General features: G+C 38.8%; 1 protein-coding gene across 2 annotated transcripts in view; it reads left to right on the forward strand.

The window, feature by feature from the left end:
• The window catches only part of cdh8 (cadherin 8), a 172581-nt gene that overhangs the window by 107755 nt on the left and 36902 nt on the right, over positions 1 to 27924 (forward strand). For both annotated transcript variants that reach the window (XM_074666074.1, XM_074666073.1), the window contains exons 4-6: positions 2407 to 2526; positions 16623 to 16790; positions 17022 to 17209. In XM_074666074.1, the coding sequence (XP_074522175.1) occupies positions 2407 to 2526; positions 16623 to 16790; positions 17022 to 17209 (476 nt within the window). The remainder of the gene's footprint in view (positions 1 to 2406; positions 2527 to 16622; positions 16791 to 17021; positions 17210 to 27924) is intronic.

The raw sequence follows: 27924 nt of genomic DNA on the forward strand, positions 1-27924 counted from the left end.
ATTTCCATCGTGAAAGCAAGCGCACGCAGTCACAAACACTGCCTGTCCCTCATCCAGGAGTTTAAAATCAGCTCCGTGTTTTTGCTCTTTCTCATCAAAATCAATGGAGGAGTGTCTCCCCGCTGCTCTTTTTGTGCAAACTTGACATTTAGACAGCTTTCAGGTCCCCCCTGCTCGCTCTGCACTGCTAAGGCGAAGAGGGACTGTGATGAGTTGGGTTGGAGTGCAGGTAAAAAAAGAAAAGAAAAGAAAAGAAAAGAAAAGAAAAGAAAAGAAAAGAAAAGAAAAGAGTCAACCACATTAAAAACATAGATACTAAATAATAGACTAAGGCTGTTTGCCAAACCACCTATACAGACTGCATCTGAATGTAATCCGTAGTAAGCACTACATATTGCTAGACTACTGATTTTGCATGTAGTCTGTAGTCTGACTGTTCTGCTGGGTCTGTTTAGTAATAAACTACTCTGGTTTTCAGTTTGGGAAATTGGAGCTACAGGTATTGGATTTTATTTTGCCTTTATTATAAATGTACGACAAAGACTTTGGGTAGATCTTGGCATTTTAATATCAAGGCAGAATTATCATTTTTGATTTTTCATCTTACACCAAAAGGTATATCGTTGACTTAAAATTAATCTGGACGGGATTTTTATTCTTACAGCTGATGAAAAAACGACTTCTTTATAATCCACATATGATTTAAAAAAAGTGAATTAGTGCATTATATTTTTTAAAAAAACAAACTCAAAACCTACCTTTTTAGTCGAGCTTTTACCTGAATTACCTTTTAGTGTTTTATTTATTTCAAGTAGAGACCACTTTTTATTATTTTATCTTGTCCTATTTATTTATTTATTGATTCATTTATTTAATCTTTTCTTTTTAAAATCTTTTATATTTTCCTGTTTCATTCTCTAGTTTTCCTGTTTTATTCTTCATTTATTTATCATTATATATATATATATATATATATATATATATATATATATATATATATATATATATATATATATATATATATATATATATATACACTTAATTTTATTTTATTTTTTTATTCTTAATTCTTAAAAATCATTTTCTTATTTTAATTTATGATATATTTAATTTTATACCTTTTACCTGACCTCCAGTGTTTTGTCATTTTTAAACCTTGAAGACGGCGTTTCCTCAGTATGTACTGGGTACAGCAGTGTGCTTTATTATTGTCTTTTATCTATGTTGCTTTTTATTAACACTGTGTATGGGTTGCTGTGTGGGTGGGTTCCGGGCTGCTGAGTGGAGTGGGTTTGGGGTATAATTATTTCATTTAATTCATGTGTCTGTTTGTAAAGCACTTTGTGCCTCATTTTATTTGTATGAAAAGTGCTATATAAATATATTTTGATTAATTAATTGATTGATATGGGCTTTAATGGATTTGTAAAAGTAAACGACTCTTTAACAACTTGAAGTGACAAGATTTACCAGTGTTTCTTTAGCATCACTTCACTTCTATCTCACAGACCGTCTAACACTAGTGTTGCGTTGTAGTTACAGTCCTGACTCATTCCAGTAGATGGCGGTAATTCACCAAAACCTGCCGCCTGCATAGACAAACAGCGTCAGCACCGTGCATTGTGGGAAACAGTATGCCAGGTAGACTGGTTTGTAGCATACTGAGAAATTTTCCTGGATCAGTAGGACATCAGGGGATTTTTGGTATACTGCAGATTTTGCAAGTTTTTGCATAATGACGACTACAGACTGAATTTGGGCCAAAATAGTAGGCACTGCTAGTGTAGTATGGGGTAATGTAATGGGGTTTGTTTTGTTTGTTTGTTTGGCTTGAAAACTGCACACGTTCAGTGTAAAAACCCAGCATTGTCACTTTGAAAATATGTTTAAAATATAAGAAAGCTGTAGTCCCCCTCTGAAAGACTGCTCCCTAATTTACAGGGGGCTGAGGCGAACATAAGTTTTGGGGGTTTTGCTAAAATAAGATAATAAGTGGATTCTTTGGAACTTAACTTCTGTTAAGTTTATCTTTCTGAATTAGTAATGTCTCTTATTATTTTATCATAAAATCTGAAAATGGTATTTATTTAGAAATCTCCATAATTCCATTAGGACAGCCATGTTTTCTGTCCCACCTCACTCCATCTTTCACTAGATTATAAAACACACAGCAGAAACTCTCAGAGTCCATGAGCTCAGCCACATCAGAGGAAAACCATTAGCATGCACTGCCAGTCTCATGCATGTCTGATACAGATGAGACAGGATTTCTGAACAAATCAACCCCACAGAGGGTTGGATCGTCTCATCCTGATTGGCTCAGCACTTCTAAATCTCAGTTCACAGCGTTGTTGAGATGATTGCCTACCGAGTGAGAGTTCAGAGCTCTGTCTGTCTGCCCCACAGGTACCCCTGTTACCCGGGTAACAGCCACAGATGCTGATGATCCGGTGTACGGGAACAGTGCTAAGCTCGTCTACAGCATATTGGAGGGACAGCCGTATTTCTCCATAGACCCCAACTCAGGTAAGAGCACGTTTGTGTTTGTTGTGTCTCTGAATTTATTGCACAAACACTGGGGGGTCTGTGTGTCCTGATGATGATGGGACAAAGCAGATCATTTGTTGAATCCACGGACACTGCAGCCATACAATGCACTTCACTAAATATCACGCTCGCCGAGCCGGCACAGAGGTCCAGAGTGGTCACTGCGGCTCTGATATAAGGAGGCACAGAAAAAGGACACCTCTGATGACGGGGAGAGCTCTTTACGTTGTTACTCATTGTTAGCCTGACAAAGCCTGACGAAGATCCCTGAGCGAGTGAAGCATAGCTTCATTAAATTTAATGGGAGCTATTACTACAGTGCGCGAAACCTTTGTCTGAATCTGACCAGTGGAGAGCATAATGTACTTAAAGGTTTACTGAATGAACACCACGCTCATAACAGGACAAAAGGGACGGAAATCAGCTTTACAGCGACTCGGTGATTACATCTACGGATAACTTTGTTGAAGTCTTTTCTTAGGCACATGCAGGTACATCAGGTCAGAACCTTTTCACATTCGAACATCCATCCTCTTTTATTCCCCGCTCCTGTGTAGATAAATGTGCTTACAGGGTCACCTCAGGTCGAGCAGTTAGCAATCTGCCGCTAAGTCTGTCTGAAGAGGCCAAGAGTTCACGGGTTTGTTCTAAAAGTAAAAGAAAAAAGGATTTATGTTTGAAAAAACAAAAGCACAGAATCAACATGTGACGAAAAGTACAGGCTCTGGTTACAAAGAGGAGGACATTCATACAGTCTGTGCAGAGCTTAGAGTACTTCACCTCCTATGAAGCAGATTACAACACTTAAATAATTATAACTTCAAACACAAGTCCTGGATTCATACATTATATACGTGTTAACTTTGCTCCAATGAGCTGCTCAGCTCAGCTTGGATGTCTGCTCCCACTTCACTTTCTTCCATGTCACTTCAAGTTCACAGTTTTCAGATTCTCTGTGCGCTCAGACGAGGATCTCTGCCTCTGTTTGATCTTTTCCATCAGATTAGGCCTGTGTAGCATGTTATAATGACGGATAAGCAAAGAATCCCTCTGCTTTTTGTTGCGTCCACATACCGTAGGTTAAGATCAGTGTCAACACTCAGACATAATCGAAACCACTTTGAGACTCCAATAATGAGGCCGTTTCTTTTTTTTTTTAAATGAGGTGAGGAGAAGAGAGGATGCTTGTTCAATAAAACAGAATAAAAAGACGTGAGAAAAAAAAATGTACTCAGGCGGAGTTCAGATTCCTGTCCACTGCAAAACCAAAGCAAGTGTTTATTTCTTAATTTTGGTTAAAGGGAAGTTGACCTATGGCTAAGTCCCACCCTTGAGCGTGATGAGCCAATCACAGTGTAAATAGCTCTTCTCATACACTCAGACATTCTCTTCCTGGACAAGATCATAGAATACATGTAACTCTGACACAAGGTATTCTGAGAGGCTGGGCGAACATCAGCTCTGTGTAGATAAAATGAAGGATGTCTCCATCTGTTCTACGGTAAGCTGACACTGTATTTAAGGCAGCAGATTATGACTTTGCTGTAAATAAATAAAAAGTTATCTTTAACACTAGAACCACCACTGCAGTATGACAGGCTGTGAGATTTTCTCTAACATTAGCTAAAGTTAGCCCAACGATAGCTCCTAGCTGTGTTGTTCATCATGTCTCTTTGTTTGTTGGGAGTTCATTGGCCTGTTTTGTTCTGTTTTTTTTTTTTTTTTTTGTTTGTTTTTTTGGTGATCGTACATCATTGTGAACTGCTGTCCAAAGGGCTCTAGTTAAACTAACGTTAGCTTCTGGAGCTTAGCTTCATTAGCTTATCAACATAAAAAAAAGGTTGTGAAACGTTCTGAATGATTCAGTATAAATACTGTAGCTCCAAACTAACAGAGACACACTTTTTGTAAAGATGGGAAAAAGGAGGTTATATTTTTGTCCTGACCAATACTGATCCTCTTTCTTGTTTTCTGAGATGCTGACGCTAACCAGATGGTTGGGTCATTTTGGACTGAAACGTGACTGCGATGAGCCAAGGTCCGTTTCTCAATGGATTTGTCATCTAGGAGGGCTAAAAAACAAACTTAGCAGGGGTGTATTTTTGAAAATGGGAAAAAATGTTTAGAGGCCAAAATCCAAAATGGCTGTCTTGGAAAAATTATTTAGGGTTAAATAATGATTTGACCTTATTTTAACCTTCAAATTCAAGATGGCTGCCACTTATGGTGGTGTTTTTTAGGGTTTTTGGGGGGAGTTTTTGCCTTTTCTGGGGCATTTTTTTCTGTTTTGTTACAGAGTCTCTATAAGGTTAAAATGGAAGCTCCGCTCATGATGTATTGAATAATATACAGTTAAAGTTCACAGAAATAACATCTGAAGTCAATAAAGTAGATGTTTATGTGTAAACAACTTGTTGATTGATCATTTCCCATTAAAAAGGACGATGCAAAAATTACTTCTCAGGTCTATATCACAATATTTTTAGCTTTATTAAATTCTTTTGCAGTTTCAGACCAATGGAAATGAATAGATTCCTTTATTCCGCTCCCATTTAAATGAATAGAGATTTATCATCACCATGGAAACCACTGGAGCAAAGACATGTTTGATGTCACAAGGAAACTGCAGGCTGTTTTGGAATTCGCCTACCACATACTGTGTATGAAAGCAGTATGTAGTAGGCACTGCATACAGCCTACTACACTAGAATGTATATATGTCCTATGACTGCTCTGTTAGGTTTATTCTGAAGTGAAGCGGAAATAGGATTTATTTTATTTATACAATTCATTTTTCAAACTTAATTTTGATTGTACAAAGCAAACCATGAGTAGCCGACATGTTGACATTGCAGTTATTACTCTGCAAAAATATTGCCAGAAGCAGCATTTTCGCTCATCGCGGTCACATTTTGCTCCAAAATGACCCAACTAAGATGCTGTTTATCAGGTTTGCTCAGGGACCTGTAAATTTAGTCTGTAACTGACATGTTTTCTTCTCAACAATAAAACAATTCATATCTCCCTCCAATGTGGACTTTAGAGCCTTTTGGTGACTACTAGATAATCTGTGATCTTTCTGTCTCCAGAAATCACCAACAGCATTCTGTGAAATGTCTCCCACTGTGATGCCTACCATAGCGCCTGTCACTGAATGTTCATTGTTTGTCCCGGTGAGTGGAGGGGGTGTGGCTTAGCCATAGGTCAGTTATCTTGGTAGACACAACATGAGCCTGACTCACCTGAGTCCAGAAAGAAAAAAAATGTCTTTGATATGAATTTGCTGAAAAGAAGAACGATGTCTTCATAGAAATTAAACACACACTTTTTAAAACCAATTGATTAATTTTATTTAATTATTTAGTTTTTTGTTTTTTGTTTTTTTGCCCTGTTTGAGGATTTTTGTTAAAAAAATTCAGGCATGATTCTGTAATGGGAATCAGAAATACTCTATTCATCCAAGGGGGAAATTTGGTATTGCCATTGCTCCTCACATAATACAGCAGTTGGAAAATAAGATGCAATAGGTACATGAAATATAATAAGTGATAGATGCACTGCAAAAAATAAAAATAAGAAGCACAGCTGAGGGTCACGTGACGGCCGGCGCCCTATGGCTGTAGGCGAAGCCCTTGCCACTACCAATATGGCCGCCATAGCCAATGTGCTTCATTTTCCGTTTCAGAATTAGACAGGTGACGTCGGCGAGACTACGGCCATGTTTTATACAGTCTACGTGTTACAGTTTATATAAGCCACATTCAACTGGTCAGTCCAGAAAAATATCTTGTTTCAGGGTTTTAAGGACACAATGGGGCCTCAGTCGCTTGTAACAAGTAAAGAAAATCTGCCACTGGAACAAAAAAAAAAATGCTTAAAATTTGCTCAATATTAGATTAATGTCTTGATACAAGTAACCTTCTCATTGTTCCAGCTGCATATTTTTTTTGTTTGTTTGTTTTTTACCTGTTACAAGCAACTCAGACTTCATTTTTGTCTTTGAATGACACAAAATAAAACATTTTTTCTGGACTGGTCAGGTTAATGTGGCTCATATTAAGTCTAAAAAGTTTTTTTCCCCACTGAAAATAATTCACAACACTTGATAAGATTTCAGTTTTTTGCAGTGTATACAGTCAAATAAGCAACAAGTAATCAGTAAGTAATAAATCAGTGATAAGTATTTACAATAAGGCAAGATGATCCATGTTAAACAGATGTTGCCTGAAATGAGGTGTATTTTAACAGAGTATTACTGGTACTGCATTGGTGTGCTGAAGATTAAACAGATACTGCACTTAGTGAATGTTGGATGTGGAACAGAGAGCAGGCAATGATGAGAAGAGATGTTGAGGCTGTGACCACTGCAGTGAGGGCGTTAGCCTCAGTGCACGTGGCGTGCTCTCAGACTGCTCAGCCAACCAGCACACCCCCTCATTCAGCGTCATTAACATGACCCCCTCATGCTGCTTTAACCCTTTAATGACAGCCACTCGTTTCCAATCAGTGAGTGGTTTTTTTTTTTTTTTTTTTCTTGGTCACACCTGACTGAAACTAACCCTTCTGTCGTTGTCCTGGAGAGCAGCACAAACTCAGTCCTCATGTGGAAACCTGTAGACTGTGCACAGGAAAAGAAAGCGCTGCACTAATCTGGATATTTAAATGAGCTCAGTGTTTTGGCTGTGGTGTCTAGACTACATGGAAAACTGTGACAGCCAAACATGAGAAGAAACATCAACAAGACATCCACATCCTGATTAGATGAATATTCATGAGCGCTCTGCTGACAGACGTGCCTCCGAGCACCTGAGCTGGTGTTTAGGATGGAGGTGTTACTGATGTGAGTTATATATGACTGGCATTTTAATCAGAGTTCGTTTACAGCGGAGGAAAAGGTACATTTGAAATTTAAAATACATTTACAGACATGTGCAATGCAGAATCACTTTAGGTGGCAGAGCTGTTTGTGTTACTAACACTGTGGATTTAATGAAAAAAAACAGTTAACGTGGTGTAAGCACCAAGCGAGGAGGTGTGTGTTTAATCCACGCCTGCACTGCTGACAGGTGGCTCCGGCTGTGCAGGTTCCAGCAGGTGGAGATTAAACAGCTTGCCAGCCCACTTCAGGTTATCTCATTCTGAGCATCAGTCTCAGTGTGCAAACATGTATTTACTGATGGGGAACAAAAAGGACTTCATATTTTTAAAAACAAAAAGAAAGTCCAACAACCAACAATGTCAACCAGACAAGAACATTTTTCACCACTCACATCACTGTTATATAACTTCACCTCGGTCCAGCCAGCCCAAAAGGGACCACATTAGCAAATGCATGCTAAAAGGGATCTGACAGTGTTGGTTATTGCTGAAAAAGTTGTGTAACAACAACAACAGGACTGCAGGTAACTCAGCCCATCTGTTTTTTGGAAGTGCTTGTAGATTATCGCAGTGTGAGGCTGCTGTTAACTCAGACTCCCGGCCTCGCTCCGTTTCTCTACCTCCTCCCTCTACAGCTGCACACTTGTGTTTCACATCAACAACGCGCTCCGCTAAAATGTGCAGCACTGGGGGCAATGCAGCTCGAGTGGGGAGGATTTAGCTGCATGTAAAACAGGAAACCATGCCGCCACGCAGTCGTTAATGTGCTACTCCAAAACTACTGTAATCCCTTTACTAACCAGCAGTCACTTCACATCTAATCACTTATGATTTAATATTCAATATAACACCTCAGGAAACCTAACAGCTCATCCAATCAGAGGGGGTCATCATCAACCTCAACACAGTGACATGTAATGCTTCATAAGCAACGTGAAAAGTCTTTAGATAAATGCCAACCTGCAGAATCCTGCAGGTGTGAGAACACAGAGGTTTACTCTACAAGACAAACATGTTTATTCATTTTTATCGGCTCTCCTAGACCCGTGGCTTATAAAGCATCACCAATATGTTTCTTCAATGCCTGTGGTGAATCGAGAATGTCATGCATTCACCCAAAACAGCCTGAATATGGCTATAAACCAAAACAATAAGCCTCAGCAGCTCAATAAAAGCCTATAAATCACAGCTAAACTTCAGACTACAGGAGAGAAAACTCTGCTATGGAAGCAGTAAGTGAGCAAAAGATGCTGTAAAATTATTTCACCTCGCACTGAATTGATTTTGATGTTATTGCAGCAGCAGAGCAGTGTTTGTGTTTGGCATCCAGCCTCTGACCTCATCACTCTGTGCAGATTTATTTTACATGCAGACAGCGAGGAGTGCTGAGATTAGATCTTAAAGCCTCCTAACGTCAGAGCCTGCAGGTGGATGCTGGGGCTGGAAGTTGGAGCACGGCGCCGGTGCAGCGGTAGAGACAGGAAATCCTGGAGCTTAGATAGACCGTCAAACCAGAGGGATGTGTTTGCTTGGTAGCTGGGAGCAGGGCCGTGGTGGACTTTTTTAACTGAGAAGCTGATTCATGCAGGGTACAGTCAGCTGGGTTAGCATCAAGTAGTTTTGCATTTACTGCCAGTTATATATTGCCACATATTTTTGGACAAGGAAAGAAAAATATTTCTTTTCATTTTTTTTCTTAGACACAAACAATATAAATTATGTGTGGATTATTTTTTGAGGTAAAAACAAAAGGAAATAACACAGGAAAAACACATTACAAGCAGCCTGCTGCGCACTGAATGGTGAACATTAACACAGGTCCTGAACCCAAATAATTTTAAAGATGCACAATTAGATTTTTTTGGATTTTAAGGACTTTATCTAGCCTGGGAAATAGGATAATTTTCTCAAAATCAAACTTTTTGAGTTGGTGATAAACATTGTACAAAATCTCTTTTTTTTTGGAAACATAACTCACTGGACAGGGGGTCAAATAAAAATACATTAACTTTATAATAATAGTACCAAAAAGTATGGCAAAAGTATGGCAAAGTATGGCAACTAAATATCACCTCTTTCAGTAGATTTTTTTCCAGTTTGAAGTTGTGCTTGATATTGACATTTTTTTTCTTTACTAAATTATTTTTTTCAATATTTACCTATTGTAATGTTTTTCACTTCATACTTTCTTGTTTGTTACTGTTACTCTGTAAATTCCCCACTGTGGGACAAACAAGCTGTCAACTGACCATCAAAGATTTCAAATCCAGGACAAAGTGGACTAAATTATGTTTTCACTTTTTTCAAAATCAAACTAAAGTACAGAACTTGAGGAAATGCGTTTAGTTGCGTTAAGTTACCATGTACAAGATTAGCACTGTCTCATGCCTTGATTCTGGGAAAGAGACAGTGGACCCAGGGAAGGCCAGTCTAGCTCTCAGGAAGATGAGTTACAAGGTCATGGAGGGCCCCATTGACTGGGTTTGCCTTGGGCCCCCAAACGACTAAATACGCCCCTGCTTCTGGGGTCTTATCGGTATGTAAACCCCATCATAAGGGTACCATAAAGTGGGACTGTAGGAAATGCTGTACAGAGACACACTGAACTGGACCGCTCAGGGCTTAACACTCATCAGTTAACAAGGTCACACTTTCCACTGAAACACCAGAGGCGTCTGTGAGTTATGACATGTGTTTGTGTATCAGTCTCTGTGAACCAGGTCTGACTGTAAATGAGTCACATTAACCGAGGAAACTATGAATCCAGTTTTTACTTTGTGGAGTTAATGAAAAAGTTGGTTTGGAGTTGAGTTAGGGCTGAACATGGAGAGTAAATAATCCAAGGAAGTTTAAATGATGATTAACAGAAACAAATTCTGTTTACAGTCAATCTATGGTTTATTATCAAACTATTAACTATGATAATGATCAGTCATTAAATACTAAATCATTATTATTCTGATAGATTTGGAGAAGGTCTCTGTCTGGACGTAGTTTTCTGGATCCTCTATGACAACCCAAGTCCCAGATTTAGTGGTCTGTGCACTCCTCCTTGGTTTTTGGAGGGCTCCTGCTTCATTGACATGCTTAAGTGTTTATATTTCACAGTCTGTAAACGACCATAGAAGATTTAGTCATGAAAAATGTGTGTGTAAACCCCTCTCTGGGGCACACACTGAAGTTTTCCACTGAAGACCTCTGTCCACTGAATATCTGCTCGCTGATGTCTTCAATCTACTCACTGATTCCAAGAAAAGCTGGGAGACCTTTGCTGCTCCTCAAAGTTAAATAATCTATATTTTGTAGTTTTTATAGCGGCACCCAGGGGGCAACCAATTGGGGTACAAGGGGTGGCCCCCTCACCTCGGTTCCACCCTTTTGGACACGTCCCTGATTGTGAGAACGTCTCATGGCAAATCTAAAATCAGTGCAGCTCAAGTTCTCTACTTGAATAAGCTCTCGGGCGTTGCTCTGTGATGGAAAAGTCACACTTCAGTATGAAATAGAACTGAAAGTATTCTTCTGTGATGGGCTCACCAACTGGCATCCACTTTTTTCTCTTTTCATTTCATCTCAGAGCATAAGTCAGGTTTAAACTTCACAAAACTATTGAGAAACAAGTAGAAAAGAGTCTTTACTGGCAGCAATGGTGCTCATCTTTAGGGCTATAATGCAGCAAATAGTAAAGCAATAATAAATTCTGCCATTACAGCGGCTCAGGCTGTGTAACAGGAGAGAGAAATACCCAGAATTCCCTTGTGTTTGGTTATTTTACTGAGAGGAAAGTGTCAGACACACCACACAAACACAGACTTCTATTGTTATTGACTATTATTTATATTGTTCAATAAAGTTTGATGCTGCACTCTTTTCAAACCACCATGTAAAGTGCTCTGCTTGTGGTGTTGAAAGCTGGCCAAAGTCAGACCTTCACACTCACTCTGTATGAGGCTCAGTAAATAAAGTGGATCAACAGTATTCATACCCCAGAGTTGAAGACATCACCGCTGAAAAGTAAAATAACTTAGTAACATTGCAATACACTGCAAAATGAAATTTGTTGACTTTACTTGAAAAAATTCTGAAAATCAATCGCCTAAAAATCTCCAAGTGAGGTCAATCATTAATTTAAAGTTGTTGAAGCTGAAAAGAACTGTGTTTAGACAACTCATGTCATGGCAGTAAACTTGAGTGTAGTCACCACAAACTCATTGGTTAGGTTAACTATACAATGTGATTTCTGGTAGTCATTTTTGTTGTGAGCTGTTTATGTTCCATGACAATGACCTGTTGTCTGTCTGTCTGAACCCTAACCTATCAACACATCTTACTTATTAGCATGGATACTGAGCACTATGTAAAAATCATTGAGTCGAGGGGCGCATGCCATGTGGAGCACAGATAGCCGGTCTGTGCAGCAGAGCACAGACAGCCTGTGCCCTCCCCCTGCAGTGTGACATCACAATGAGCAGGGTCTCATACCCACTGTGTTTCCTCCTCACTCACAGTTACAAAACACCATCATAACAAATAATGTCTGTACTGTAAAACAACGGGAAATAACTGGCAGCAGGTTTGCTAGTATTTTGCTGTCATTGTACAGAGTGATTTTTTTACAGTGCTGTTTTCACACATAACAGGATTTTACTGTTGAAATTTACAAATACATTTACTGTAACTTGTGACAGTGTACTTAAGAAAACTCTGCTTTGAAGAGCAAAACAGACGGTTTTTTTTTTTCCTTTTTATTTTTAGTTACCCTTTAATAGAAACAAAATGTTAATTACTCAAATAAAATTCATTGAAAATAGTAAATCACACGAATAACCTTTCAACTTTAGATAAATAAATAAATTTTAAAAAGAAGATAAACTCTAAAATTGCCCACAATGCACCTGAACACTCCCAGCAAGGTGACGATGAAGGCCTGTTTTATTCCCACTCCCACCCTTCATTGTCAAGTTGCCATGCATTTCTGATTCATGTGGACATATTTTTAAGTTGAAACACATTTTGTAGTTGAAATGATGCCAACTTACAATTATCTGTTATCACAACAACTTTAGAAATCTTTGGTCATCCTGACTTTAAATAATATGTTAGAACAACAAATACATTTCACAGTACAGGTGTGTGAGGACTGAAGTACGTGTGTTTCATTAGGATCCATCAGTGGTTGTCCTGGTTTAACTCCTTCAACGTACAGTCAGAAATATTTCACGCTTGGTTGCTGGAAATATTAAAGTTATATGAAAGCACACTGAGTCACATGCTCCCATTAGCTGATGGCTCGTCCTAAATGCTAAATGGGCCAGTTCTCATATGCTGCTGTGTAGCATCATTTCCTTGTGAATTCAAGATAATAATAACAATAATAATTACTTCCTCCCTTCACAAGGCGAACTCTTCAGCAGCGTCACCATGCATAAAGTTATCTCTAAACAGATTCCAGATTGGATCTTTAATTGCTTTTCCAGCTGACTTTTTAACACGTGTCTGTAAGCAATATGATTAAATAATGGTGAAATTACATTAATAAGAAATGAGATGGAAATCGACTGTTCACAGATTGGGAAAACAGCAACACAATAAACAAGCTTCCAGAGAGGGAGGCTCAAAATTTATGTACATAATTGGGAAGAAGTTGGAAAGAAACGCAGCTTGTCTCTGCAGCTATAGGCTCCACATCGTCCGTTAGTTTGTGGCTTTAGAGAAACACCCTGCACGGACACCTCAGAGACTAGCCTTCCTGCTGTGTGTGGCTGTGATGCGTGTGCAGATGGCTCATTCAAGTGAGCCAGATGTTTTAATGAATGTTAATGAAAATAAAAGGTGAGGGGAAAACAACGATCAGAATGTGTTTGACACTTCCGACGCCGCATTGAAATGAGGCGCGTTCAATAAATAAATAAACTTTGTGCCCCAATTCATCACTTGGTTAATGGTCGGTGAAAAAAGAAAAAAAAGTTGAGGCAAATATCTATGGAAATGAGTGTTTGTCTATCCTCCTTTTCAGTGATTAGGAATTAATTTGAATAATTAACGATGATCAACAGAGATGAGTGTCGCTCCTCGCCGGATGACTTGAGCATGTTTGTGTGTGAGCGTGGAAGAGGAGGTGCGAGCGGCTTGTTTGTGCTGCTCCTTTATTTATGGATTCATTTGTTTGGGTGACTCCAGGAGAGGTAGGCCCACCTTGTTGATGCTCTCACTAATCTCACACATGGTACGAATATTTTACTGCTCTGTCGTTTCTAATATTAAAGCTCACAAAGGATTAGAAGGAGTTGCGTTTTTCTAAAACCTTTGAGTGAGTCAGATATTTGCTGGGTAGAGATTTACCATCTTTATTTCCTGAGGATGCGACACACTTTATAATCACTCACTCTGACTTTCAGGTGTCTTTTTGCATATCCTGTATGTTATACAACTAATAAAGTCATGCATTGTTGCTCAGCCTACGAGTGCTTCCTCCACTTCCACATTTATTCATTCTGGATCTCTTACTCTGTGGTCATTCTGTGACAGTAAATCCAACAAGAACAGGAAAAGAAAAACACAACTTTGAACAATATTGACAACTTTTTTAACAGGGAACTATTTTCGTCAAGTGTGATCAACTTCACTCTGTAAAACGGGTTTTGATAACATCACAAACATCGAAATTAACCCTTATGAGCCCTGGCCTCTTTTTTAGGTCTGTGCGAGTAAAAAGACACACCCAAACTGAAGAGGGTGTATCTCTGCATCAAGGGCTGTTTGAATCACTCTGGTGTCATAATAAAGGAAATGTTGGCTAAATATGTTCAGAGGTGTCAGTGTTGATTTTTTCATCACTGACTCAAAGTATCTATTGATGCCTTTTGTTGTGGAGCCACCTTGAGTCTTAGTGTTTTTTTTTTTTTTTTTTTCAATCATTAGATTCTGAATCATTTATAATAATGTATTGTTTTGTGTCATTTTTCAAAGAACAATCATCCTATGGGCTATGCGTGCATGTTTATCTTACGTAGCACAATTATACAAAGTCCCACTGGTTAAAGTCACACTATAGGAAACCACAAAACAATGATCACAACAAGAAGGAGCTGTAGCCTAAGGCATATTTTTTGTACAATCCATGGTATTATTATTATTAAACAGTACAAATAAATAAACAAATAATAAAAGATCAAGGTTTTTTTGTTGTTGTTTCTTTTTGTGTGATGTATATGTCAAATAATATCTGTGTGTTATCATGAAAGAAAAGCTCAGAGGAGCAGACAGCTTTCTGAAACAGAATAAGGATCACGCAGCATCTTGAGATAATCTACTTTAGCTTTCGATACCATCTAAATCTTTGAGCACATCAGCACCACATTGTCACAACCATCCAGATTTAAATCATTGTGGTTAAAAAAAAAAAAAAAAAAAAAAAAAAAAGCACATTATGATGAAGGTTGGGCTGAGAGCCTGTTAACACTTACACTTTCACTGTTTATAGCAGGGAATTTAACTTTTCCCATACTTTGCATCCTAAAAGAGGGGATACTGTGCTTCATCTTTTGCTTCTTCTCCTCTTTTTTTTTTTTCTTTTTTTTTCTTTCTTCGGTCCCTCTGGTGCTCCTGTAGTGTCTTCACAGGATTTACAGACAGGTGTTTAATAAACCCTTATTTCAGCCTCTGTCTGAAACACTCTTTTTTAGTTCATACTTTAAGATGAACCCTTTCTCTCTGATTGGTCAGTTCTCTGGATCCTGTTGGGGGTGGAGCAATGGGCCCGAGACCATGGTGTTTGAGGCCCGCCCTTCCATTTGACATCCATGTGCTATGAACTAGTTAGAGGATCCTTATGCGATGATGTCATCATTTTAGCAAATCTCATAAAGATCTGGTGCTACTTTTAGAGCAGTGTTTATATCAGTTTACAGACGGACTAAGGGATTTCTACAACACATGAATATGAAGAGATTTGAAAATATGCAAATGTTCAGTCTGAACACCAAGCATTGTAAATTAATATCCATATTGGAATGTGGGAAAGCAGGATACCCCCTCTTTAATGTGGCTTTGATATTCAAGTAAAGTGCAGTAAGCTTGGTAGATATTCAAATGAGCTATGAGTGCACTGGTTTAATGTGACCATCCTATCTAAGTGTTACTTTGTGCTGTTTTCAGACTTAGTCAATGCAACATTTATTTGTCAGTAAAGTCACACGTTTGGGCTTTCCTAAGGAAATGAAATAATCTCACAAAGCTCAGGGAATAAAGGTGTGAGGAGACTGCGGTTTCTTGACAATAAAGCCCCAAACCGAATGAAACAGCAGGCACAAGCGTCTTGTTTTTACAGGATAGTTATTTATGAAATTATCCAAACAATAGGCTAACAGCTCTCTCCTCTGAGGCAGTCTTGCTGACGAGGTGAGATTGCTGTTTTTGTTCAGAATATCCAACTTTTCTTCTCCACTTTGCACCATATGTTTCGATCATCAATGCGGTGTGTGACCTCCAAAAGCAGAGCTGACCCTGAAATCGAGCTGCATCTCGGAGGAAAATCCATCTGAAGGAAAGAAAATGCAGGCACAGACAACATCCTAACCCTTCCCACATTTTTCATCACAGCCCAGCATATTCTCATTGTCTGAGGCAGCTCAGGACCAAGGCAGGGTGTCATGCCAAAGCCTGGCTTTTATGAGGGGTTTTATATTCATTTGATGATCCTGCGGGCCTCTGTTTCCTGAGTGGATTATCCGTATATGCCTGTGCTGAGCCCTTTTTATATTCAGCGCTGTGGCAGAGTCAATAAGGTCCATTCTGCATACAATATTCAAGATTATACAAGACAGACAGCATAATTCACACTCAATCAGAATACAAATGACTGCAGACGGCTGAGCAACACATTAGAAAACAAACACAGCTGATTCTCAGAGCAGAGGCGGGCTCAGGCATGGGCACCTTGCTATGCTCACACAGACGGAGCTTTTTCAGAGTGAAAACCTGCAGGGAGATCTGCAGCGTGGCTCTCTTTGGGCCCTTAGTTTGTGAAGTCTTTGCTTTAAAAAAAAGCCCCTTCCAAACTGTGGCGAGGAAAGCTTGAAGGTTACAGGATGCCTGCCTCGTGCATACTCTCAGAGGGTCATTAAAACAATGTGCACTGAGTCTATCACTCATGTTTATAATTGCATTAATGTGTTATGAACTGTTTCCACCCCCAGCGACCATAAAAGTTGCCCTCCACGGGATGGATCGTGAGATGAGGGAGGAGTACCTGGTGGTCATTCAGGCAAAGGACATGGGAGGTCACATGGGCGGCTTGTCTGGAACGACCACTGTCACCGTCACGCTCACAGACATCAATGACAATCCACCGAAATTCTCCAAGAGTAAGTTTTCCCCCTCTTCAAATAAAAGCACAAACAAATCATGCTGCTGCTTTATTTCCCTGATTGCTCTTAATTGAGGAAGTAAATATAATTTCACAGGTTTTATCAAAAGGCTCCTGAGAAGCTTCTCTCTTTAACTGCTGTAATTTCTCATCATGATGTACTGCTGTAATTCTTTTGTTGTCGAATTCGATCAGCATGAATTAAAGAGCCCTGTCCCTCCCTCCCCAGGTCTGTATGAGTTTGTGATCCCCGAGGACCTGCCCATCGGGAAAATGGGTGGGAAGGTAAAAGCAAATGACAGAGACGTCGGTGAGAATTCAAAGTCAACATACAGCATCGTGGAGGGAGACGATCAGGGCATGTTTGAGATCACAACGGACACACAGACACAAGAAGGGATCCTAAAGCTGAAGAAGGTAAGGCCCAGGGCAGAGTCCGCCTCAGATAGACGCCGCTCACTGGCTGATGGTCAAACACAAACACAAACATAGCAGAGACCAGGACCCAAAGTGGAGTCAATATAAAGCTGATCCTCAGAGCAGGGCTGAAATATATATTACGTATATCTATTATACTGTGAGTCAAGGACAGAACAAACAATCTGTCAAAGTGGACTCCTCAATAAACTGGTCAGACATGGCTCTCTTCAGTCACCTCATCTTGTCTGTGGACTGAATTCTGCACACCAGGATGAGAGTCCACGGTGGAGACGCTGACAGCACGTCTCACATCATCATCACTGTGCCGCTGCGGCTGCATTCCATTCTTAGTGAATCTCTCCTCAGCGTCCGGTGTGAAGGCTGTGAAATGGCTTCCAAAAACAAAAACAATATACCAGTGTGGATTTCATCTATTATTGTTAGACTACAAACAAAATATGTGGTTTGATTTCCCCTAAAATCATGCAGACAGAAAATATTGTATCTGTTTTAGACATTTCTTAGTTGTAAGGCTCTCCCAGAGGTGAGGAAACCAGGGTAGCCTCGAAATTAGTGGAGGCAGATTCATTTAGGAAACACAGCAACATGTAACTATAGGTCTTCTAGTTTTCTACCTATCAGCTAAAATGTTTTTATTTATTTATTTATTTAATCTCTATTTAACCAGGTTAGTCCCATTGAGCTCAGGAGATCTCTTTCCAAGGGAGACCTGACCAAGGATGGCAGCATCACACAGAGCAAGCAGACTCAGTACAGTATAGATAAGTTAGATCAATTTAAAACTGAAAGTCTGTTCCAGTGTCTTCACCTCAGATTTAAAAACATTCAGGGACACAGTTTTGCAGCTTAAATTCAATCTGCAGATTATTCCCTGCAAGAGAAGCAGAGAACCTAAAGGCCTTCTTTCCCAACTCAGTTCAGACTCTGGAAACGACAAACTGCATAGGGTTCAGAGATCTCAGGTTGTGTAATACATCTTTCAAGATTGCTAATGAGGAAAGATAGCCAGGAATTTTACCAAGAATGGCTTTGTAAATGAACATGTACCAATGTCCAAGACAACGTGAATTTTAACTGTCTAACATCTGCAGACTCAGAGCAGGAGCATCAATATACAATCCATCACCATAATCCACAAGATGTAAAAACATAGACTTGACCAATCTCTTTTGAACATTAAAAAAGAAATGAGACTTGTTTCTCCTTCAGCTCTCTAGCAGCATGCTGAATATGCTCTTTAAAAGACAAGTGTTCCTTGAGTAAAAACCTCAGATACCTAAAAGAAGACACAAGCTTCATTTCTTGACCTTCAATGTCAACAATTTTCTCAGTGTGCTCTTGCAGATGAAGACAACATGAATAATTGTTTCCCTACATTAGAACAAGTAGCAGCTAGCTAAGCTGAACTTGGATAAAATTAAAAGCATGCCATAGATTTCCAAAAACTGGGGCAGGTGTAGGCGCACAGAAATAAATAACAGAATCGTCAGCATAGAAATGAAGATTAGCATTTGGAACATTCTGACCCAGGCAGGTCTCAGGCCTTTGCTTTGTCCCTTTTTGTTTCTATTTTTTAAGCTATACAAATTTAATGAGAGGTCATAAGACGAGGAAGCAAGTCCCTTAAATGGAAATAAGATAAAATTTATTTTATCATGAAGTAAATGCAGGAGACCCTATGGTTTCTTCATTTTGGAATTTCTTTCAAATTTTTATTTTAGGGTTATCTTCCTGTTTGAAACCTGGGGTATGCTCTTTCACCAACCAACAAAACCAAAATTCTCTGAACTTGTGATTAATTTGATGCATACTGTTCTGTCGGCCTCTGGTGTTGCTTGTGTAAGTGATTGTTAATCATCTTCAGGGGGTTTTGACCAATCGCCATCATTAGCTCTGAAAGAGAGATGAGTAATACTGTTTATTAAATATGTTATTTTCTGGACCACAAGTCACATTTTTTTTTCATACTTTACCTGGTCCTGTGACTTGTAGTCAGGTCCCACTTATATATCAATTACATGAGGAGTAATATTGATGAGGAAAAATCTCTGCAGATTTGTATCTCCAGCTTGGGCAGTCCAACAGCTCCTGGTGTTTAGCGCCTGATAACTTGATTTAAAGAAATAAAAGTTCACTCATGCCTTTTTTGCCCTACACTGTTAACACTTGATTCTGGGTTTGAGTCACAAACGAGGGTCAAAACTCCTTTTACTTTTTAAAAGTGAGGATGTTTATCTGATGGAGCTAAACTAAGCTCACACTACAACAGTCAAACTGGCAACACTCACAGTAGAGCAGGGGAAGATGGAGTGAGAGAAAGGAGCATATGTAGAGAAAAGAAACCGAAACTTAACAATGGTCACAGATATGAGGTTCTGTAGGGAAAAAATGATTAAACCTCTAGATGTACAGATACTGACTTATCAACATAATGTTATTAGCTCCATCACATAAACACTTTAACATAACAAATCATTCTATATAAATAAATGAGACCTAAAGCCTTGAAAATATGGTAATTAAACTTCAATCAAATGCTTATCTACAATAAAAGATTAACATGTTGACAAAGTACCTGCTGAATTTAAAAAGAGTGGATGGATATATGGACCTGTAGTTTTATTTTTTAATGGATGTTGGGATTAAATATAGAGACCATGACCCTATGATGTGCACCACGATATAATTTGTTATAAATTAAATGAATTTCAGTGAATGGCTGGGTTGAGTTGAGTGTTGTAAGTACTGTTTAAAGACAGCTTTCTTTTTATCACTTTAATATGAACTCACATGCTGCTTGCAGGGTAAACCTGCTGAAGTGGTTCCTCAGACAATGTGTGTCAAATGTTTTAATCACTCTATTCACAGTCATAGTGTAAAAACACATCCCAGCACCTCAGGTTACTGCCTCAGTAATAAACATAGTCCAGTGTTCAGCTCTCTGACAGATTTAATGTAAACTGATCATCATAATCCTCAGCAGATCCTCCTTATTGGATTGCCATCGGTTATAACAGCCAGAGGAGTGTGTGTTAAAGGAGGCCAGATGTGCATTTTTGACAGATAACACTAGGTTTGAGGTATTAGAAGGATATATAAGAATAATTGTTTATCGATAGAGCAGTTACACATAGTTCAATATTTATTGATCGACACACGACCACTGATCTGCTCAAAGATCTGAGGGTGGAACTCTGGATCCGCTCTGACCCTCAAACAGCCTCTGCATCAGGCTGCAGAGACGACCGCTAAGAGAGACAAACAGACAGAGCTCAGGCCTCGGGTTTAAGTCTATGTAAAGGGAAATGACGCGCCTGAGTTGTATAGAGAGGGTTTTAATCAAAAGTAAATGTGAAGTATTAAGACCTTGAGCCCAGAGGGCTGGAGAAGCATTAGCTGTGTTTGAATATTTTTGCTTATTTTCCTTTAAATCCTTTTTGAGAAAGAAAAGTTTCAATTAATCTGAACACCACTTTCCCTTGATTCTTTGTCAGAGCGTAGACGTCAAACAAAGCCAACTTCTCAGAAATGAACAGCTTTATGTTACTGTTCAGAGGAAATATCTCTATTGGAGTTGATCTTCGTAGCTGAGGGCAGATTGTTACACAGCGTAAATCACCTCAGCTCTTATTCCAACTTCACTTTTTCTGACATTTACATCAGCATCAGTGGCAGAGCAGATGGGCTGAACCTGCAGTCATGTGTTGTTGTTTTGTTGGAGGGGGGGGCTAACACTCCCACATGCGAGAGCTGTCGTTTTCTGCCACAGCTACTTCAGCCGAGCAGTTGCTGGTTAATTGCCTTGCTCAAGGGACAGCGAGCTCGCCGCACTCCTGTCACAAAAGCTGAATCTCTAACCTTGAGGCAAACACATCTGTGTTCGACTCTATGGCGCCATGAAACGTTGGTGGAGCAAGTGTTCAAATCAAGAGCGTTTTATTCATCAGCTAATTTGGAAACGAGGCGGGGGCAGAGACGCGTGCTTCGCTGCTGAAATGAAGATCTCAGTGATTTTTCATACCTCGCTGTCTGAATATTTCCTCTAGGATAAAAGCTGCAGAGGTTTGGACCTGCATATCATCGCTCGCCTGTAGCCATTTAATGCACATAGCCTCTACTCTCCTCCATATCAAAGTGTGGGAAATGTTTGCTCACAAACAGCAGCGCATCTTAATAACACTGTAGCTTCCAAGCATGTTTAGAGTCAAGGACATCAGGTGAACCAGAGATCTAAACACTGGTATCACAGATAGCACGCTGTTTACATATGTATGAATTCCGTGCTCTTAGTCTGTAAATGCTGGGCTTGGTGGAGGGTGTTTGCATGGATTGAATTATAGACATGACTGATGGATGGGCGCGCCAAAGTCTGGAGTCATGGTTGGTTCAGCGTCTGAAGAGAGGAGCTATACATCACTCAAATGTGGAACAGTGTTGTGTTGTGATGTAAAGTGACATTACCCCAAGGACGGGTGGTGTGACTTTGTCAGAGAGTGAACAGTGAAGTTAATGTGAGGGGGACGTATAAGAGCCAACGTCGTCCTGCAGGGACCAGGATTCTCTGCCACTAAAGAAAACATCAGTGCCGGAGAACAAACGCCATGCACAGTCATAAAACCTCCAACTGTTGACAAAGCAAATGTCACATGTGCTGCTTTTTTAGGGGAGTCCTGCCATGTCCCACAGAGGGCTTGCTCAGCGTTTCTCTTTGTGGCCATGAATCTGTCACCTTCATCACCAAAGCAGAAAAAAAATGGTAATGTGTCGAGGAAGAAACGAGACATTTACACTCTTACTGTAGCCGGCGTGTCTCCAGACAGCGTGGTCTCCAGTCGAGACGAGTTCAAAGAAGCAGTTGTTCTGCTTTCGCTCTTCTGTTCTGGTGAGCTCTCTTCACTGAGTCGAGACGTTCAGCTCAGATCAGCAATAAGTGCATCTCTTTTCACTCTGTTCGTATCATTCATCAGTCACAGCTTTGCTAAATCAAAGAATATCGAATCAGAGGTGATGTTAGATAAAGAGTCGACAGTATCAGTACAAGAGGTTTTGTACTGGGCTTGGTTGTGTTCACTGTACGGTAAATTGACTTAGCTGAGTTTTGTTCAATCATGTTGAAAAAATAAATAAATAAATAAATAAATAATAATAATAATAATAATAATAATAATAATAATAATAATAATAATTGGTGCTGTCAGGCGATTAAAAAATTAATCTAATTAATCGCATTTTAATCTCATATCTGCTTAAGGTCCCAAAATAAAGAATTTGAATTCCAGGACATTAAAATTACAGTAAAAAACATTAAAAAAACATTCAAAAATAAGGTGGGCATGTATACAGCACATTTTTATGTGCCCTGAGGCATAAGGAACAAATGAAAAAAGTGCTATGGTTCTATCTTTACAAAATCTACACAGTCCTGCACCTAAGATAAGCTGATTTGATTTTTAGGACGTTTTTGCTTCTGTCACATTTTTACTCGATGTGGACTCAATTTTCACTGCAATATGAACTTGTATACTTCTATGAGGTCAGGAGAACCAGGGCTAAAGGCTAAAAACTGTGAGGAACTATGTACAAAACACTTAATTCAAGTCTTGGATCAAATAAAAGTGAAGTATTTTCAGTTTTACATGCTCTGAACACACAAACTGTTGCTCATTGGTGCAGAGCAACCCCAAGCTGAAACATCACACCAGGAAGATGGAAGCAAATTTTCTAAGAATTCTTTAGATTTAAATACAGGACAAATATCGATCATTCAGGGCTTGTTTGATGCAGTAAAGAGTGTGGAGTTATCTGTTTTTGTACAGAATTGAGCTAGAGCGAACGGTTGATTTTCTGCAGATTTTCAAAAAGGACGTGAATAAACACGATGTGGACGGCAGTCACAAATCACTCTCGCTTCCCTCCCTCCGGTTTAAAGCATGTTGCTGACGTCACGTGTGATACATTCAGGGACTGTCGGAAATTTGAAAATCTCATGAGAACACCTCTTTTTCCAAGTAGGACACACGGTTTGTAAATGGTAGACATTTAAAAATAAGTGGGTCTTTGAACACCCCGCGTTAATCTGAGTTAATTTTTATAATGCGTTAATTTTCAGTGTAATTAATTAATCTAATTAAAGCGTTAATATGACAGCCCTAATAATAATAATAATAATAATAATAATAATAATAATAATAATAATAATAATAATAATAAAAATAAAAATACACAGTGTTCTGTACCCACAACACTTCACCAACTTCAATGAAACTCACAGTTCATCATTATCAGTTTTAAATCTCAGTTTCAAATTTCCAAATTTTGAATTTAAATTCAGAATTCCAGCTGAGAGATTCCATCACACATTAACAATCCAATTTTGTCAAGCTCCAACCAATCAAAAATTTACAGTTCCTTTCTGATCTCGTCAAACTCAGACATGGCAATTGCAAAAAAAAAACAACATATTTTGCACTTACCAGTCGTTGTTGTGTTGAGATCCTGTTCGTGACGCCAAATTGTTGAGGAAATTTCAGGAATCTTGACACTTGATGAAGAAGACTCAGGAGACTCAGATGGCTTAAGTTGAAATAGTTTATAAAGCTCGATCGAGGAGAAAAAGACAGACTGTACACATGGTGCCCAGTGTAACGCAAAGTCAGTTCTAACAGACCGGTCTGTGTGCTCAGTATTTAGTAATCTTGAGATTGGGATTGCTATGTCTATCTATCAGGCAATGGGTTCAGCTTAGCTTGGGAACTCAGTGTGAGAAACAGCGTTCAAGGAGATAAGAACATGGGAATCGGATCCAACCCAGACTAGGAAAAACACTGTCTCAATGTACAGATTACTATAAGGCAAATACAGGTATTATTGTGAGACATATAGAGGCAATTTAGAGAACTAATCAAGGAAAGGCATTAAGCAATATGAAAATTCCACCACAATAATAATAATAATAATAATAATAATAATAATAATAATAATAATAATAATAATAATAATAATAATAATAATATAAACTTATTCAGATAACATGGTTTGTGAAAATTGCTGTCATGCTGTCATGTTTCCACCCTGTGTTATATTTATTTTCTAGCATTGTTTTTTTTTTTTTTTTCATTACTTATTTTCAATAATAATAATAATAATAATAATAATAATAATAATAATAATAATAATAATTATTATTATTATTATTATTATTATTATTATTATTATTATTATTATTATTATTATTATTATTATTATTATTATTATTAATAATAATAATAATTTATTTATTTATTTATTATTATTATCATTATTTTTATTTTTTTTTCTGGTGTTGGTCCATTATTTGAAGACCTTGGCTGAAGATGATAAAAGTAGTGCAAAGATGACGTCAAATATTGAAGCAAAAATATTAGTAGTCCAAAACAAAAAAAGTTATTTTTTTTTATACAACGGAGGATAAGGGCCTTGTGAAAGAAGGAAAAAAAATAATACACAAAAATTACATTGTTACTTTACTCTATGGCTAAGCTATCAGGAGAGCAGCAGCCGCCTGTACAAGAACGAGGAACATGAAGCATCTTGTGAAGTTGCACTTAAGTAAGAGTTTCTTATTCCATCTTTGGCGCATCAGAATACCATTGTTCCATCGTTCCATCGTTAAAAGTTTACGGACCCTTTAGAGATAGCTGGGAAAGTTTTGTTTTTTTTCTAAGAACTTAAAACAATTTGAAAGATAATCACAGATTGGTCTTTTCCCGATCAATAGCTCATTGTTTTTTCAAACCCACACCCTTCTGCAATCACAGCAAGGTAAACTGAGAGCTACAAACAACATTTCCTCAAAACGAGCCGTCCTAAGCACTGGAGAATTTACGTTGTCCTCTATGCAGAGCGGCTCATGTTTGAACGAAATGTCTGCAGATTACAGCACTGATATAATATGATACAGAAAAATCAAATGATTTTACCCAGGAGAGGTGTAGGTTAACAAAACCATTTAACATATGTGATTTGATGTTTTCCAGACTACATTCCTTAGATCTTCTGATAGCCCATAGCTACAGATAAAATTAATACGTTTATTCTCATAAATTTATGTCTTTATTGTTGTACATTTATGGGTTTCTGTAACGTGTCTCTGAACCACTGTTATAGTTGTATGACAAATATCACAATTTAGAAACTGATGTCCAGTGCATGTTTCAACAGTTCTGGGGCATTTTTACCACCCCTCTTATTGTTTTTGTGAATCCCAGAAAGTGACATGGCCTCCCATCTCTGCTTGATACCGGGCTTCAGCTGCTCAAAAGTTCAGGATCTTTGGCTCAGAGATTTACAAAAGGATGTCTTCAGTGATGTCTCTTCTGTTTCTTGGTCATATTTGGTGTTATCTCCTCATGTCACAGCTTGAACCTGCTCTGACCTGTAATCAGGCTGTAGGATTCTTGATAGTGATAGGATTGATGACCAGATTCTTCTTATTCTTAATGAGTTGTATGAACTTGAATGGAGGGAGCAAAGGAAACGTGTAACTCCTCCTCAGACACCTCCTGTCCCCGTCAAACAGCTGCACAGGTCTATAAACCGCCATCTAACGTGGAATACAGATTTTTACAGATCCTTTGGGGCAAGGTTAAAACACATTGATCTGACTGAGGCTGGAGAGCCACAAACCAGGAGAGAGACTTTTTTGCTGTTTGGGTTTTTGAGCTTTTTATCTGCTGGCCCCTAGGCCTGTCGAGGGATGTTAGTGGGATGCTGAGCTTTCACCCCTGCAGCCGACGCTGAACTTTGAAGTCTCCAAATGGCCTGTGTGTACATACTGATTTGATGCTAATGCAGTGGAGGGGCAGAAAATGACAGAGCAGGGGTACGGGGTGGGACGAGACGCTTCCTTTATGCAGGTCTTATTCTCCATTCTAAACTTTGAATTTCTCTCTGTTCGGCTCATGTTGTTTACCATGGAAGAATATAAACTAGCCACGCAACCTTGGCGCCAAATGTCTGCTACATCACTCTGCTGTTTCTTTTGGAGCTCATGAATTTCTTAATAATCAACCTGAGATGCACAACAGGAGCAGCTGCATACAAATAACAATCAAAGACATCCTCTCTGGATTTCAAGGTTTATCGAGTGAATCATTTGAATTTTTCAAAATATGGCGTGAAGCCTGATTCCATGGGCAAGGTGCTGTAAAGTGTTGCAGACAAATGCTTGCAGATTTTTTTTTTTATTTTTTATCATTGATAATAATGAATTCAACTATAAAAGAAAAGCTGCTCATCACCAGGTTTTGCTTTATCCCTCAGCACTTAGTGTCCTCCTCTCCCCTTTCCCCCCTGTGTTAGGACACTGAAAAAATCAAATGGGTTTTTTCTGCAGGCTGTCAGGCGGGAATAATGAGGAAATATTTTGATAAGGGAGCAAAGCAACGTGAGCCAATTTCCTGGGGACGAATAAATGTAGAGTGTATGTGCTTAATTCTAACGTGGAGGTCAGAAGAAGATGGACGTTTTTTTAAGCAGTTAGAATTTTTGATTATTGAGCAAATAATTATGACTTGATGTTTCTGCATTACATGACCTGTGTGTGTGTATGTATGCGCGCGTGCGTGTGTGTGTATGTGTGTGTGCGTGTGTGTGTGTGTGTGTGTGTGTGTGTGTGTGTGTGTGTGTGTGTGTGTGTGTGTGTGTGTGTGTTTGAAAGTAAATGTTAATAAAAGATATACATTAAGCATCAAAAGGGCTGATCATTTTAAGATTATGGCACTGGTAAATATATATATATATATATATATATATATATATATATATATATATATATATATATATTTATACCATGGTCAGTGAGAATTCCAATGTCAACTGGCATGCTTTGGATAGGTCTAATGCACACCAGTTGACAGTTACTTTGGCAAGTTAAATCACCGTTGTATCACTTTGCGCGTTACCATAGCAACACGTCACACACATTTCAACGCATGCAAGAGCAGCCTGCGCTCCTACTGGGCCTGGTCTCTGATGACACGAAGAATTGGAGCGAAATTCTGTCTATGGGCTCAGCAAATGACTCAGCAGCATCCCTGCCACAGAAAAAATCCAGCAAGGAAAATGCGGCAGTGTCTTTTAATAATTGCTTTTATCTTGACAACGATTGCTAAGACAAAAAAACTTTTTTGGTTGACTAACAAAAAAATATTCCTATATTTGAGCACATTTAGCAGGTTTACAGCAATTATTCATTATTTCTTTTGAAGTTTACAGTTTGTGGGACCAAGGTATTAGCAGATTAAACAATGAGGAATTGGCGTTAGACCGTTCTAAGGCATGACGTGGAGTGGGAACACCACGACGCGCAGCGGAGTGGTGTTACTCTTATCCCTCCTTGGGTCTCCCTTCAGACATATTTTACAATCCCAGATAAATGACACAAGCAGCTGTCAGTCATTGTTGAACGCCTCATTTTTAACCGTATTACTAATGAAAAAAGAAACTTTTCAGAGAAAAGATGACCTGAATACAAAGCAGCCAAATAATATCTCCGAACCACCACAACAATCAGATGTGAGAAACATTTCTACCAGATGTGTTTATTTTTTAAAGTTTGACCACAGCCCATCTGGAATGACTGGGGAGATGCATTTTTGGACCTATAGAGGGATTATCAATCTACGTTATTTTAACGACCAGCACACACCTTG

This window comes from Halichoeres trimaculatus, unplaced genomic scaffold (assembly GCF_033239565.1).
Source record: "Halichoeres trimaculatus isolate MK-OKI-2021-1 unplaced genomic scaffold, fHalTri1.1 fHalTri1_scaffold_3, whole genome shotgun sequence".
NCBI lineage: Eukaryota > Metazoa > Chordata > Actinopteri > Labriformes > Labridae > Halichoeres > Halichoeres trimaculatus.